The 15414-nt window shown below is 33.5% G+C and overlaps 1 protein-coding gene across 1 annotated transcript in view; it reads left to right on the top strand.

The window, feature by feature from the left end:
* Nucleotides 1-418: 418 nt before the first annotated feature.
* The window catches only part of LOC114285934 (acyl-CoA-binding domain-containing protein 4), a 24986-nt gene continuing 9990 nt past the window's right edge, over nucleotides 419-15414 (top strand). The window contains exons 1-9 of the mRNA XM_028229020.2: nucleotides 419-836; nucleotides 1738-1808; nucleotides 6570-6633; nucleotides 6714-6785; nucleotides 8787-8981; nucleotides 9108-9185; nucleotides 9614-9724; nucleotides 9806-9875; nucleotides 15361-15414. The exon at nucleotides 15361-15414 is cut by the window's right edge and continues 8 nt beyond it. Of these exons, the coding sequence (XP_028084821.2) occupies nucleotides 684-836; nucleotides 1738-1808; nucleotides 6570-6633; nucleotides 6714-6785; nucleotides 8787-8981; nucleotides 9108-9185; nucleotides 9614-9724; nucleotides 9806-9875; nucleotides 15361-15414 (868 nt within the window). The 5' untranslated portion in view covers nucleotides 419-683. The remainder of the gene's footprint in view (nucleotides 837-1737; nucleotides 1809-6569; nucleotides 6634-6713; nucleotides 6786-8786; nucleotides 8982-9107; nucleotides 9186-9613; nucleotides 9725-9805; nucleotides 9876-15360) is intronic.

The following is a 15414-nucleotide window of genomic DNA, read 5'->3' as shown; positions in this document are numbered from 1 at the left end:
ACAAAAATGACTTGAAATATGATATTTTTCAAACATTTCAAAAGGATGTGGAATTCTTCAAACATTTCAAAAGGAGTACAAAAACTCCCGAGCAGGGTATTTTTTAGTATGTTATATTAGAGTGTTACGTTATTGAATTGTTACGTTCTTCTTTGTAACGTGGGGTTTATTCAAGAAAGAAGGAAAAATTAGAACCTCTATAGTGTGAAGCGTTTAAATGTGTAATTTCACATTTACATAAATTCATTTTTATTCTTTAAAAATTGAACCTAAATGTGTAATTTCTAATTTAATGAAATTTTTAAATTCATAAAAAAAAGGAGAGAAGTACACAATTAACCAAATTATATTTTGAGAGTTATTGATATTTAAAATTAAAAAAACTCTTATAATTGATTTTTTTGACTTAAATTTGTTTATAATTATTTTAGCAGAAAAAAAAAAAAAAAAAGAGACTGAACAGGCCAGCGCTGGTCGAGCAATTAGGCTGCAAAAAATCGATCGGGTCGGGTGTTCATCAAGGGGGAACGATCCTACAGTAACAGCAAACACATATTCACATTCACTCACTCCCCCGAATTCAATTCAATTCAATTCTCTCCGTTTCTCTTCATTCCCTGTACTTTATTTAAATATATATATATATTCTTATTCCCATTCGATCTGATCTCCAAACCCCAAAAATGGCGATGGCAATGGCGAGCTCTGGCCTCGCTTACCCTGAGAGGTTCTACGCCGCTGCCTCCTACGCTGGCTTCGATGGATCTCCTCCTCACTCTTCCTCCTCCAACTTCTCCAACGACGTTGCTTTGCTCCTCTACGCCCTCTACCACCAGGTATTTCTATTCCTATCATTTTACTTTTACTTTTCATAGATCTGTGCTTGTTGATCTCTTGTTATGTTTGGTTTTCCAGAATATGAAGGAAATTATTCGAATTTTTTGAGCTTTCAGTATTTTAAGGTTGATATGGGAAATTGGAATTACTCAATTATGTGTTGTATGGTTAAAGATTTGTTCTTTTTTAGACAATTCGTCATCAATTATGAAAATGTATAGTGGAGATTGAAATTGCGGTGCGAGTTGGTTGGAAGTTGTATTTGTATGTCTTTCAATTAGGATATGGTATTGAATGAATATAAGATTGATGTGGAATCGTAGACACTGTTTGGTACCGTTTTCAAATTGTTTTCATTTTCATTTTTTTGCGTTTTTGGAAACCAAAATGATGAAATGTTCAAAAACCCAAGGGGTTGACTTAGTGACAAGGGCTTGGGTCTTGGGGTGTGCTATCTCTTAAGGTTTAGGTTCGAAACCTCTTAGGTGCTCACAATTCATTGTGCTATCGGTCTGAGAAAAAACACTTGTGAGAAACTCCTTGCCGGAGGCCTGTGTACCCGTGAGAATTAGTCAAGTTTTGATCCAGATACCTTGGTGCAAAAAAAAAAAAAAAATGATGAAATGTTCGGAAACTCCTATCATCTTATTTTTTGTGCAAAGAGAAATTTGAAAGTATCTCTAAAAATTTGGTGTTTTTTTTTATCCATTATCAGTTTATTATTGTTATTATTATTGATTTTTTTTTTCAAGAATAGAAAACATTACCAAACGGTTTCTTGGGCATTTAAATTGTGAGAATGTTGTTTGATTAGGGTTTGGCTGAGTTGTTTTGATGGTATTGCATTTGGCGCAGCTAATCATGATGGTTCAATTTGTGATGGGTTATGATTGATTGCAGGCAACTGTAGGGCCTTGTACCATTCCGAAACCTAGAGGCTGGAGTCCTGTTGAGCAAAGCAAATGGACAAGGTTTGTGTTGTCGTGCTTTATGATTGACTTTAAAGTGGTGCTTCCTTGATGCAACTTGTTGTGGCTTTAATGTTTTTTAAGGTGGTTCATGGTTTACTGTAGTTTTCCAATGATATTAATGCTTTTCCCCCTCTTTTGTGTGCGTGTGTGTGTTGTTGGTTTCCGTATGTGGGAGTTGGCAAAATAATAAAGTGAACATGACTTATGTGAACACTGTGATCAGGGCTCTTGTATGATGAGTTTTGTGGAAATTAACAATTAGAAAATGACTTTCAGTGTGTTTGGCTTGAGTTTTTTGGATTAAATTTTTTGAAAACTGAGTTTTTTTATTTTTGTGTTTTTTTTTGTTTTTAGTGAATATTTTTAAAATTTTAAATATTTTTTTTGATTTTTTTAGATGCACCTTACTTAGATGTATCTAAAAAGTAAAAAAATTGTGAAAAAATATTTAAAAAAATTAATAAATACATAAAAATACAAAAAATATACTGAATTCTCGTTTTTTTTTTTTTTTAGTGAATTTTTAAAAGATTTTTTTCACAAATTTTTTACTTTTTAGATATATTTATGTTAGATATGTCTAAAAAGTAAAAAAAATTGCTTAAAATATTAAAAAAATTCAGTAAAAATAAAAAAATACAGAAAATAAGAAAGTAGAATTTTCTGAAAAGTGTTTTTGGAAAACTGTAACCAAGCAAAGTGTTGAGTTTCAAAATTCGTAATCATAATTGCTGCTAGCTAGTGTACGTGCTGGGACGACTTTAGGTGTAATTAGTGTATTTTGGGTTGGCTATATTTGTAGTTACTTGGGTGTTCTCAAGATAGGTTGCTGGCCTTCTTCATAGTTGGATGGATGAGGAGGAAAATGTGGGATGTGGCTCTCCTTTGTGTAAATCATTCCAGCATTTTTTAATTTTGAATTTTTAGGTCATCTTGAGCCTCAAGGATGTAGAGGATTGTCAGTTTTGCTTTGGCTTTTGGGCTGCATACGGGTACGAGGTGATTGTTTTTATTTGACATTAGCTTCTGTAGTGGGGTGATGCGCCTTTTAGTGTTTTGTATTCATAAAAGATGTGAGTCTAGGTATAGGGCTTGTAAGATGTTTACCTTCAATAAAGTTCATGTTTCTTTAATGGTAAATGAAAAACATTTAAAAACTTAAGAGATGAATATGATAGCGAAGATGAAACTAGAGAATATAGGTTTATCGTTGACTAAGGGATTTTGAGGTGGAATTTGCACTGAAGAAGATGAAATCAAGCAAGATATTAGGATTAGATTGTATCCCTATTGAGGCTTGGAAATGTTTAGATAAGGAGGAGTTTGTTTTGATTGAAAAAATTCTTTAATAAGATTCTAATGACTAGAAAAATGTTAGATGAGTGGAGAAAAAGTATTTTACTACTTCATTTATAAAAATAATGGAGATACTCAAAATTGCAACAACTATGTTTACTGATTGATACAATGAAAGTGAGGGAGAGAGTGATTGAGCATAGCTCAACAGTGTCAGTGAATTATTTTGGATTTATGTCAAATAGATCAACTATGGAAGCGATATATTTACTAAGAAGATTAATAGAGAATTACTAATAGAAAGTGAGGGATGAGGGATCTGCATATGATTTTTATAGATTTAACAAAAGCTTACGATGGGGTGCCTAGAGATATTATATAATATGGTAGGTGTTGGAGAAAAAGGTGTGAGATCAAAGGATATATTGATGTGATAAAAGACATGTATGATGGGGTTGTGTGTGACTACAATTAGATCATTTGCAAGAGAAATTTGTGAATTCCAATCATTGTATGGTTGCATCAAGGGTCAACTTTGAGGTCATACCCCCTATTTGCCTTTGTCATGGATGAGTTAACTAAACATACTTGGGATGATATCTCATGGTGTGGGTTGTTCATTGATGATATTGTTCTAGTTGATGAAACTAAGGAAGGAATCAACATTAAATTAGAAATTTTGAGAGAAACACTTGCGTTAAAAGGTTTAATATAGAATGTAACTTCAGTGATAGTAAAGGTCAATGCTTTTTAATTAAACCATAGGCTATCATATCAATGCTTTTTCTATGTATCTGAAGCAATTTTCAAAAGTAGGCCACGTAACACCGTTATGTAATGGTATGGACAATTATCGCTACCCTTTATTGCTTTCACGGTGTGGTTGAATTTCACAGGTGTAACAACCGCAACCATTATGTGACGCTCGTAACAGACTGTTATGACACCGCTACAACATTTAACGCCATTACATAAAAATGGCAGCATCTGTTACATTTAAAAGACATTTTCTGGTCATTTTCTCCTCTTTTAACTTGTGTTATTTATTTATTTACTCAACATTAAAGATTGAACATAATTTTTATATGTACTTGTACTTGTAAGTGTGTTACTTGTATAACTTGAAGATATGAAATGTAACATTTTACTTTGTTTAATAAAATAAAAGCAGTGGCATTCACTCCATTTCTAGCTAACATTCTCCTAGTGAAAAAAAGAAAAAGAAAAAAGGATTGTGAGGCTATAAGTGGAGTCTGATCTGAATATTGTTGCTCTAAAATAAATAGCTAATACTATTTTTAATTTTTAATTTCATTATTTATTTTTTTAACATATGTAACCAGCAAGTTTGAAACACAATTATATAACATTATAAGTCTACAACTATTAATATTTATAGCACAATAAATATTAGTAAGCTGTTGTATTATGAATTTATGGCACGTGAAATTATTAATTGTTGAAAGAAAAAAATGTCAAAACTCTCTTCATAGCAACTTAAATAATATAAAATTTAGTACGTATATTGGATCATGTTAAAAAAATATATTAAACTCTTGGAAAATCATTTTAAATCCCAACAAATGTGATTTCAAAATAAAACATGCGTATCAATAAGATTCCGCAAAGTTGTGGGAAAAAAAGAAAAAATTCAGGGCTAGGTTGCCACAACCGTTGCACTACACCCATCGCAGCCCACAACTACATCACTACCACCGTTACTGTTACAGCGAGTGCAACCTTTGCTTGAAACATTGATCTCTAGCCTTGTTGGTTTCATTCCATTCCTTAACTTAGTGTTTTCTTTTATGTGTATCATGTCACTCTTCCTCTTGGTACAGGGTTTAAATCTGGTTGCACATGATCAAACCGTCTTGCCTCTCTCTTAATTTATTGTCTTACCAATCTGTTCATTTTTCTAACTTTTTCATTATTCTTGTCTTATTACATATTCATGTTGACATTGTTAGCTATGCTTATTCCGAGGGGTAGTGTTATTAAAGGCGCGCCTAGGCCCAAGTCCCATCCAGGACCAAGGTTTACGCCTTGTAGTGTTGTAGGCTAGGCGACTTTAATAAGGCATGCCTAGGCATGCGCCTAGGCCCAAGTCCCATTCAGGCCCAAGACTTGCACTTTGTAGTGATCCAGGCCAGGCGACTTCGATAAGGCAAATGACTAGTCCAAGGCACAGCAAGGCCCAAGTCTTGAGGGCTTTTTTTTAGTGTTGCTTAAATTGGTTTTGTTTAAAATCTGACTATTGATTTAAGATGATGCAGCTACAAAAGATCCCTACTTTTATTACACATGCCAATACATTGGGCATTCAACCATAAATCACTGATACAAGAAAAATTAGCCCTAATTCCTAATCTCTGAAGAACACTTCACTATACTACATGCCTTATTATCCAGTCCAGCAAATCCAAAAATTCTTCTTCACGTTGTTGTCATTTGTTTTTTTTCCTTCTCTTATGTTTCTGTCTCATTCTCTTCTCTTCTCTTCTCTTCTTCTTGTCTACGTTGTTGTCTTCTCTATTTTTCTCCTTTACGTTGCTATCTTCTTCTTTGCATGGCTGTGATGATATTGCTTTCTTCTTCTTCTTCTTCTTCTTTTTCTTCCATCTTCTTATGCTTATTCTTTGGTCTTCTTTTCTTTCTCATTATTCTTTAGACTAATCTATTTCTCCATCGCCCTCTTCTTATTCTTCTTCTCCCCTCTCATTTTATTCATGTTTTATGTTAAATTTTGAAATATTGTTCATTTGTCTATGTTAAAATAGTAGTATTTGTTGGTATATATATTTTTAAATGTTTAAGATTTCATTTTGCTTATGTTGAATCCTAAATTATTTAGTTATATTAAATTATATATTTTTTTACGTACAAGATGCACCTCACTTCGGTGAAGCCTGCTCCTCGCCTTGCGCCTTGAGCCTAGGCCCCTAGGAGACCTTGGCGCCTTGGTGCACATATCGCCTTTAATAACACTGCCGAGGGGCAACACAAACATTATGCTCTATGTTTTCGTTGCTTGTAAGTGGGTGTGTTATTGTAGGTATTTGTTTGTTTGAATCTTTGATGGGACTATCTACTATCAATTGAAAGAAAAAGAAAAATGAATCTCCTATGGAACCAGTGTTCTTGAATGTCCCCTTCCTCTTTGTTCCTGTTCATGATTGAGTTCTCTCTCTCTCTCTCTCTCTCTCTCTCTCACACACACACACACACACACAAACCAAAATTATGTTTCATTACTTTTGTATTATTTTGTCCTCTCCCAGACTATCTGCAGTTTTGGAGCCTGTGGTGTGAATCTGTGGTCTTTGACAACAAGAGTCATATCCATAGAATGCCGTCATTTTTTTTCTCAAAGATCTGTTGCTAACTGTATTTGATTTTGAATCTGAACTATCATATATCTGTTTCTCGAGTTTTGTGTTTTACAAGGTATTCCTCTTTATGCAGCTGGCATGGGCTTGGAAATATGGCTTCCACAGAAGCAATGCGTCTCTTTGTAAAGATATTGGAGGTTTGGGCAAAGTGAACTTTCCAGTTTTTGTTACTTTATAAAAACCTTAGGTAATTATCTATGTTTTATTTTCTTAATAGGAAGAAGATCCAGGGTGGTATTCAAGAGCATCCAATTTTGTTGCAGAGCCTGTTGTAGATGTAGAAATAAATGTGAGTTTGTAGAAAGTTTAATTTTTTGGCTGATTCTTTCAAGTTTCTTGATGAGCTATTTCTTGATATTAGGGTGCGCTTTTTTCATAAATGCATCTTACAAGCAGGTCTAACAAAAAAGGTGTTAGTTAGATTAATCAATGTCTTCCCATCATTCAGAAGCTGTCACTTTTTTAATGAAATTTTTTGCAGGACTAGTTGGCTAGATTATCTTTATTTGAAGTGCAGTCAATTTTTATTTATCTTTATAATTCCCCCCAATTCATGTTTGAAGTCATGTGCTTTCCCAATTGATTTTGTATGTACACGTTTGTGGATCATTGTCTCATTCATTCTAGGGTAGCTAGGGGGTTGTGGTCTATGCTTAGGTTTGTTTGGGTCTTACAAAGCAGTGATTGTTTTACTTTGTACATGGGAAGGGACTAAGATGCATACTAAAGAAGGTGGCATGGAAGCAGGCCATTTGTTTGGGTCTATAGGAGTCGTAGATCCTTTGATTGAATCGAGGAGCCAATTATAGGTTGAAGAACTAACATTTGAGTGCTCTCTTTTGTTGGGTTATGGGAACTTTAATCCCTCCCTTAGTCTTTTTTGGATTTTCTAGGATATATTTTTTTGTATAGAATAAGTTGGTTGTGCCCCTATAGGCACCTTTTAATGAAATAACTTGTGAAAAAAATTAGAAAAAGGTATAATGCTTATGGTTTGGTGTGGTGGTCTTCCTTTGAAATGCAATTTCTCAGTGATTATTTCATGTATTTGTGTAGGAGGACATCTGATACATGCCATTAGCATGTCACATAAATCACAGCTTTTTATTGTTGGAATAATGACATCATAAAGGTGTATGAAGTTGAGATTTTTATGTTAATTTGTTGGAGTATCTGAATGAAAGTACCATGTACTTGCGCACTAACTATATCTGTGCTTTTTACAATATTGTAAATTTAGTCCTGCTTATGATGGTATTTGCTCTCTTTACAGTTTCTAAGGTGGTAGAGGTTAAGGAAGAGAAAAATAACAGCTGATAGATCAGAAAATTGACCAAGGCACATGTGTGAAATTGCAGTCCATTACAACCAAGTCATTAGTCATTGCCTTTATCCAGACTGCTGTCTAAGATTGTTTAGTTGACCAGTGATCCATGCAAATCTCAAAACTGTGATATCATTCAATTCTATGAGGATAGATCCGTTCTCTTCCTTATGAGGTAGCGCATGTTTTAACTGAAGTTGGCCTTAGAGAAATTGAAATGTAGAGTTATGTAGTTGATGGGAAACTGTTGCCACAAGGCTTTCATGAGTTGATTTAAGTTGTCTATCACCTTTAGACTCTGAATTGTTAACAGAATGATTCTTCTCTTTGAAGTTTGAACTGTTGGTTGGAATCCTGTTTCTTCTTCTTTAATTTGTCGGCTATTTTATGAGGTCCCACTAAATTCCATCTCTTTGGACAAAATGACAAAATGAAGTTCTTGTGGTAGGAATAATTTTTCCTTTGAATATTTGTGTTTGTAAGCTTTGATTTTGGGTTGGGAGGCATGTAGTACCTGCTTGCTACAATGGTTTCTTCAGGTTCTGCATGCCTTTGTATTTGGATTGATAATTTGTAATTCAAAACTTCTTCCATGTATATGCCTAAAATGATAAGGAATGAGGGAGCACAAACACTAATTCATTACTGGATGGGGCATGCTCATGATGTTGGCTTCTTTGCCTTTGGCATTGTTCTGTGCCTTATCTTACTTGTGAGACAATCTGTGGTTTCAATTGGTTCGTTGACATATGTACTTAACAGTTATACAGTAAAAGTAGAGAAACCAAATAATTAAAGTTCATGGTGAGGCCCTAGAATTTTCCAGTTACTTCTTAATGCTATATTTTCCCCTTTGAGATTTCACAAGGCACTCCCTCTCAAGTTTATATACTTATCTGCTCCATTTCCATTTATTTATTTTTTGCATTTTTTGTATTTTTTTTTTTGCTGTTGTGGGTTTTATAGCGCAATCCAAAGGTTGAGCCAGTCACAGAAAATGGAGACACTTTTCCTGAGACAAAGACCATTCCTGCTGAAAACGGCAGCTTGTTGGAAACTCAGGATAAAGATGTTATATTGGAGGGCCTTGGTTCAGTTAATGTATATGATCAATGGGTTGCCCCTTCAGAATTTGGTCCACGCCCAAAAGCCCGATACGAGGTATTGCCTTGCCTCCATTTTAAAAGATCAGTTGGTTCTAGCTGCTCCTTCCAAACACCCCCCCTTTCCGTCTTTTCTTTTTCTTTTTCTTTTTCTTTTCCTTGAACAAAGTTCTTGAATTCACAGCATGGAGCAGCTATTATTGATGACAAGATGTATATATTTGGCGGAAATCACAATGGACGTTACCTTAATGATCTTCAGGTATGGAAACTAATTGTAGTTGTGCATGTTGTGTTATATGCACAAGTCATATGGTTGTATTTACTGTATTTATTTATGGGATACTGTTAGTGTTTGGCTCATTCTCTCTCACTCTCTCCTTTTGTTTTTTGGATAAGTGTGGAGAATCATCCAAAACTTCTCTTCAGTAATAGCAGCCAATTTTTCCACCTATTGCCTGAAAAATTGATGTTGTATTTAGTCTCTTTTTGTTTTAGTTCTTTTTTCCCTCTTCCCTTCCCATTCCCCTTCCCCATCCCCTTCCCTCCCTTTTCTCCCTTCCCTTTCATGCTTTTCAGGCTTTATCTTTATTAATTATGTTTACACAGAAGTAATCAAATTATCATATTTTAATTTTTGCTTCTTGGTAGTTGTAGATATTCTTGTCTTTAATCTGAAAAAAAATGCAGGTTCTAGATTTGAGAAGTTGGAGTTGGTCCAGGCTTGAAATTAAAACTGCAGCTGATTCTCTGGAATCACCTTCTTTAGTACCAGTGCCTCCTTGTGCTGGCCATTCCCTGGTTAGTATGGAGATTTGTAGATGTTGGATGCAAAGATGTTTTCACATGTGCTTTATGATCATTTCATTTTTGTGTCTGTAGATACCATGGAGGACAGATAAGCTTCTTTCAATAGGTGGACATACAAAAGATTCTTCTGCGACTATGCAAGGCAAGATTCATATATTATGTATTATCTTTTGCATTTCTAGTTTTGTTGGAAATATTTATTAACTTTTGGTATGTCAATTTCTATGCACAGAAAATTTTCAATGTTCTAAAGTTTTCTAGTTGTGAAAAATTGGTGAAAAACATTATAAGCTAAGAAGCACGGACTCAGGGCACATCGATTTTTTAAAAATTAGGATATGGACATGGCAGGGCAGGGATATGGGAAGAAAAAAAAATTATTTGCTAATTTTTATCCACAAACAAGAAAGAAAGAAAAAAAAGAAGAAGAAAAAAGGAAGAAGAAAAACTAACATTACTTTAGCATAGAACAATCACTCAATCTATAATTTGATATTCATTCAACTATTACATTACATATGTCAAGTGCATTTAAGTTTAATAGTAAATGGATCATCCATAAAGAATACATAAATTTTAAGAAGTAAATAATATGGTGTTAATATTTACCAGAAGTTTGTATCCACAGAATTAATGTAAATGTAATAGGAACACTAGATGAGAGGGGCAACTGTTTTTTTTTTTCCACGGAGATAAGGCTCTCTACCTCTCCCAAATGAGTTTTAGGACACAAAAAGCTCGAATGGTGAAGATGTGGTCATGTTGCGTCTAGGTTAGGGGTGATTGAGGATGGGGGTATGCCTGACTCATTTAACAAAGTTGGGGCTTCAGAGATGGAGGAGAGCATAGTGGAGATGATGAAATCTGATATGTCGTGTCCAATTACTTTGGCTTTGAAACCAATTATTGCAGGGCGACTATCAAGGAATCTGCTTTGTTCTTCAATCGATACAAAAGCAGAAAATATGGAGAATGGTTCTAAAAGAAAAGCATCAAGATTCATGAAATGAATTTTCAAGAGAAGAAGAACATGGACCACAACCTTACACACAAAAGCCACAACTTTTATCAACTCAAATTGATTAATTCACTCTGGTCAATTACAATGTCAAAGCCTTTATTTATAAGCTAAAAGAAACCCTAATGAAAATAAGGAGATTAAAATTCTTGATGGCTAAGAAACAAACAAAAATGAAACAAATCTAAAGAATCCTAATTAACTATAATTAGAAGATAATAAATATAATACTAAAGAAATGAAATTATAAGCTAACAAATTGTAAATGAAGCCCCTCCCTAGCTAAAATTTTGAATGCATGCATGAATTCTGTATTATTCTCATAGATTGGGAAAAAAAAAGAACTCGTCATCGAGTTCCTATTGAAAAACTGAATGCAATCATGCCAATTAATCAAATATTTTGAATATGTTAGCTGTTTTATGTTATTGTTTCAACTAATTGGTGTGATCAGGCTGGTGACGAGGTCTACCAAACACGGATTGAACACGTAAAGAAAATCTTAAATACTAATAAAATTAATCTTGTCTAACTTGATCAAAGAAGAATCAATTGGTGGTGTATCAATAGGATGTTGTCCTTTGGTAAAATAATGTTACGTGCTATCAATGATTTATTAGACTTTCGAATTTTCTTCCATCATGTGAAAATTGTTCATCAAGTTGGTCCGACGTTAAAGTAATATTATTTTGGAAGAAAATTTAGACAACCAAGAAACCATTGGAAGGCAAGCGAATCGCCTACACAACATGATTAAAAAGAGGAGCTTCCTATTGACACACTACGAATCGATTCTTCTTTGATTGAGTTAGACATGAATGATTTTATTGGTATTGAAGATTTTCTTCTGTTACATGGACTCGGGTATGGGTGTCGAGTGCGAGTACGTATCTGGAGGTTGGACTCGTTAAACCATAAATTTAAGGGTGCGCATATTCGGCAATATGAGATAAAATGGTGCTATATATAACTTACATTGTCAAAAAGACATTTATAGCAATTACACAACAATATGTACATATAATAATAGTGTTATATACAATTATATAAGAAGTATCCATTGAAAAGCATCTAACACATATCTTATACTCTTGTCCGAGTGTGGGGTGTCGAACAAAGGTATTTGATTTATTTTGAAAAGTCCGTGTAACATAAATTTTCTTTATGTGTCGGTGTCATTGTTTTAAAAACCAGACCAGACCGTCTGGTTAACCTGTTGACCGATTTAGGTTTCGGCCTAGATGGACCCTCGAACCCATTCTAGCTCAAAAACCGGCATAACCCACTGTTGAACCGGTTAATCGAAAGAACTAGTGCCAGTTGGAGCAAACTGGCCAATGGTTAAGCTTTGAAAAATGTAGTCTGCAAGGTTTGAACTCAACACCTCAAGCATGACACTCTTGTTGCTTACCACTAAGCCAACAATACTTCTTGTTGATAAATTAGTAGATATATTTTATTTATTGTATTCCAATCATTTTCTCTCATATACCAATATAATTAACATTTTTCAAATAATATCAATATAAAAATAAATGTGTAAACATATTTATATAAATATATAATGTATATTTAATACTTATTTTTTATTTAAGTATAATTTTTAATATGTTTATTACATAAGTATGACGTCACGGTTTCATTCGGTTCGACCTGATGGTTGAACCGGCGATTCATCCACCCAATTTCTTTTCTGGTTTACTTATCGGTCCGGTTTTTAAAACCTTGTTACATGTTCAATCCGTGTTTGGTAAACCTCGTTAACAGCTTAATCACATCGATTAGTTGGAACCTTAGTTGCTGAAAACTTTTACTTAGGTGACGTTTTTGCTTGCACTCCTAAGTAAGAAACTTGTAAAAAAACTTGCTCCTGTCGTGGAAGAAATTCACTCCCAACTGAGTTAGAAAAACTTACACTTACAAATCTCAAAGAAACATTAGAAAACAACTTAAACTTATTATAGTACTTTATATTTGCATAATATTTATTTATACTTGATAAAGACAATTTGTTGTTGACATCAATCTCAAATATTTATTAATATTTTAGCACATATTTCCCAACCCTAGAAACTTCTATATGCCCTCGCTCCTCCACCCCTACCCCTGCCCCTGCTTCATGTGTCTAAGGTTGGAACAAGAATGTAAAACAGCTAGTATATTCAAAATATTTGATTTGTTGGCATGGTCGCGTTTTGTTTTTAAATGGGTACTCAAAGACGAGTTCTTTTTTTTTCTTCTTAATATAGGAGAATGATGCTGAATTCATGCACAGATGCAAAATTTTAGTTTGGAGGCTTCACTTGCAATTTTGTAACTTATAATTTCATTTCTTTAGTATTTTTATTTATATTTTTTTAATTATAGTTAATTAAGATTCTTAAGATTTGTTTCATTTTAGTATATTTCTTAGCCATCAAGAATTTTAGTTTTTTTATTTTATATTTTTGTTAGGGTTTCTTTTGGCTTATAAATAAAAATAACATTGTAATTGGCCAAAGTGGATTAATGAATTTGAGTAGATAAAAGTTGTGGCTTTTGTCAGTAGGGCTGTGATCTGTATTTTTCTTCTATCGAAATTTTTTATTCCTTGAATCTTGATTTCTTTCTTTCAGATCCATTTTTCTTATTTTCTAGTTTTGAATCGATTGAAAAATAGGATGGATTTCTTGATAGCCGCCCTGCATCACTATGTTTCCTCTGTGTGGTGAAGAAAATAGATAAGTTTGGGATGATATTTTGGAGGCTAGTGACAAGGGAGCTATGTTATTGGATGATTCTGAGGAAAGGGTTAAGAAGTCCTGTAAAAGTGAACTTACGAAATTTGTGTGGAACAAGCAGGGCCCATTTTGGTTGAGATGATAACTAAATAATGTGTTAGTGCTTTTGTTGTGCTCATGGAGAAGTTTATGAAAAGTATAAAGAGAAGCACCTAAACAAAAATTTAGTGGCTAAGTTTATGAAGTTTGGGGAAAAGAAATGGAATTCTTTGCCTGAAGGAGAGGAAGCTCCATATGTGATAAGGGCAAAGGAGAGGAATGTTAAGGATTGGAATGAAGATGTGGAGAAAACTTCCTACATGTCTTACAGTAGGGGGAAGGAAGACTGGTTACAGCCTATGAAGAAGGCACAGTTCTAAAGCATTTTGTAAAGGGGAGTGGATCATTTTTAGGTTTTTGAAGTATTGTTAGGGGTTTATCTTTGTTTTGTTTTCCTTCTTTGTTCTCTCTCTTCTTCCTTTTTTTTTTCGCTGTGAATGGGCGGTGCCCTCTTGGCATGTTCTCTAGTACAATCTTTTATTATTGTTGATTAAAAAATAAGAGACATCGAAAGTGAACATATTGGAGGAAAGTTCTTGTTTAGTTTTTTTTTTTTTTCCCACCATCTTGTTCCAAATACTACATACTTTAACCACAAACCACCTTTCTTAAAATTATAATAAAACCCCAAAATGTGTCCCATAGCATGTCTTGACACGTGTTCTTCATTGTCAAGCGAAAAATTAAATAAAAAATTGACATGACATGTGGTATGTTTGACATGTGTGAGACACTGCTATGACGATTAAAATGGAGTGTGTATGCTTCGTAGATTAGGAGACCGCTGCTTTTCGTCTTTTCATTATTTTTAACCAAATATTTATTTATAAATGATTATATTCATCCAGAAAACATATTAAAAAAAAAAAATCACGTGAAATTATAACTTATGTATATATTGATTAGTCTTTGCTGGGTTAACTTATTAAATACAAATTTAGTTTACTTTGAAATTAATTCAGTCATACAAGGTAGTATTCTTGACTTTGAAATTAATTCAATCATGCAAGGTAGTATTCAAATATTTTCAATCTCATGTAATACCTAATATGAAGTCAAAAATCATGCTTGTAAATCCTTGATTAATACTCCAATGCGTAGCGCATCTACTCATGAGGTGGTGATTCTTTCTGATCTGCTTAATTCTGGACACCGTTTCAATATTTTATGATAATTGTTGTGGTAAAGTTTTGGCCTCACCTAAATAATTGGATCCTGATACTTTTTCTTTATGAATATGCCAAAGTCTGCAATTAAAATTGATTGACATTGAGATAAGCATTTAAGGGCTTCCACTAGGCTAAGTTTTCCTTAGATTTTAGTTCAGAATTTTCTATTGCAATTGTTCTAATTGTAATCTTAAACTAAAATTAATTGGATTTAGTGATTAGCTTTTGCTTAAAGAAAATTTTAAATTTAAATATATGTGTTTGTTTATATTGAACTCTGTTGAAAGATAAAATTTCTAATTCTTGATCACCCACCAAGAAATATGCCCCGTGCAATTTTTCTTTTTCTTGATTAGGACTTTTACAGAACATGCTTTGTATTTTAAGGGAATTCTGCAGAATGGCTTACATTATACTTCTTTTTGACGATGATCATTATCTTTCTTTCTGTGAATTCTGAAGATCCTTCCATCCATTAAGGTGGGATGTAATGAAGAATTTACATTTTGATTGAAAAGTGTTAACTTCTTCAACTATGCCACTATTTTTGTGTTTTTTTCTTGATGCTTTCTTATTGATATTATAATTTGATCTTATTTATTTTATTTTTTCTTGTGACAGTGAAGGTCTTCGATTTGCGAACTTATACTTGGTCAACCTTGAAGACTTATGGGA

The sequence above is a fragment of the Camellia sinensis genome, chromosome 2 (assembly GCF_055761805.1).
Source record: "Camellia sinensis isolate YWXY chromosome 2, ASM5576180v1, whole genome shotgun sequence".
NCBI classification, from domain to species: domain Eukaryota; kingdom Viridiplantae; phylum Streptophyta; class Magnoliopsida; order Ericales; family Theaceae; genus Camellia; species Camellia sinensis.
This window is presented reverse-complemented; position numbering and strand designations above follow the sequence as displayed.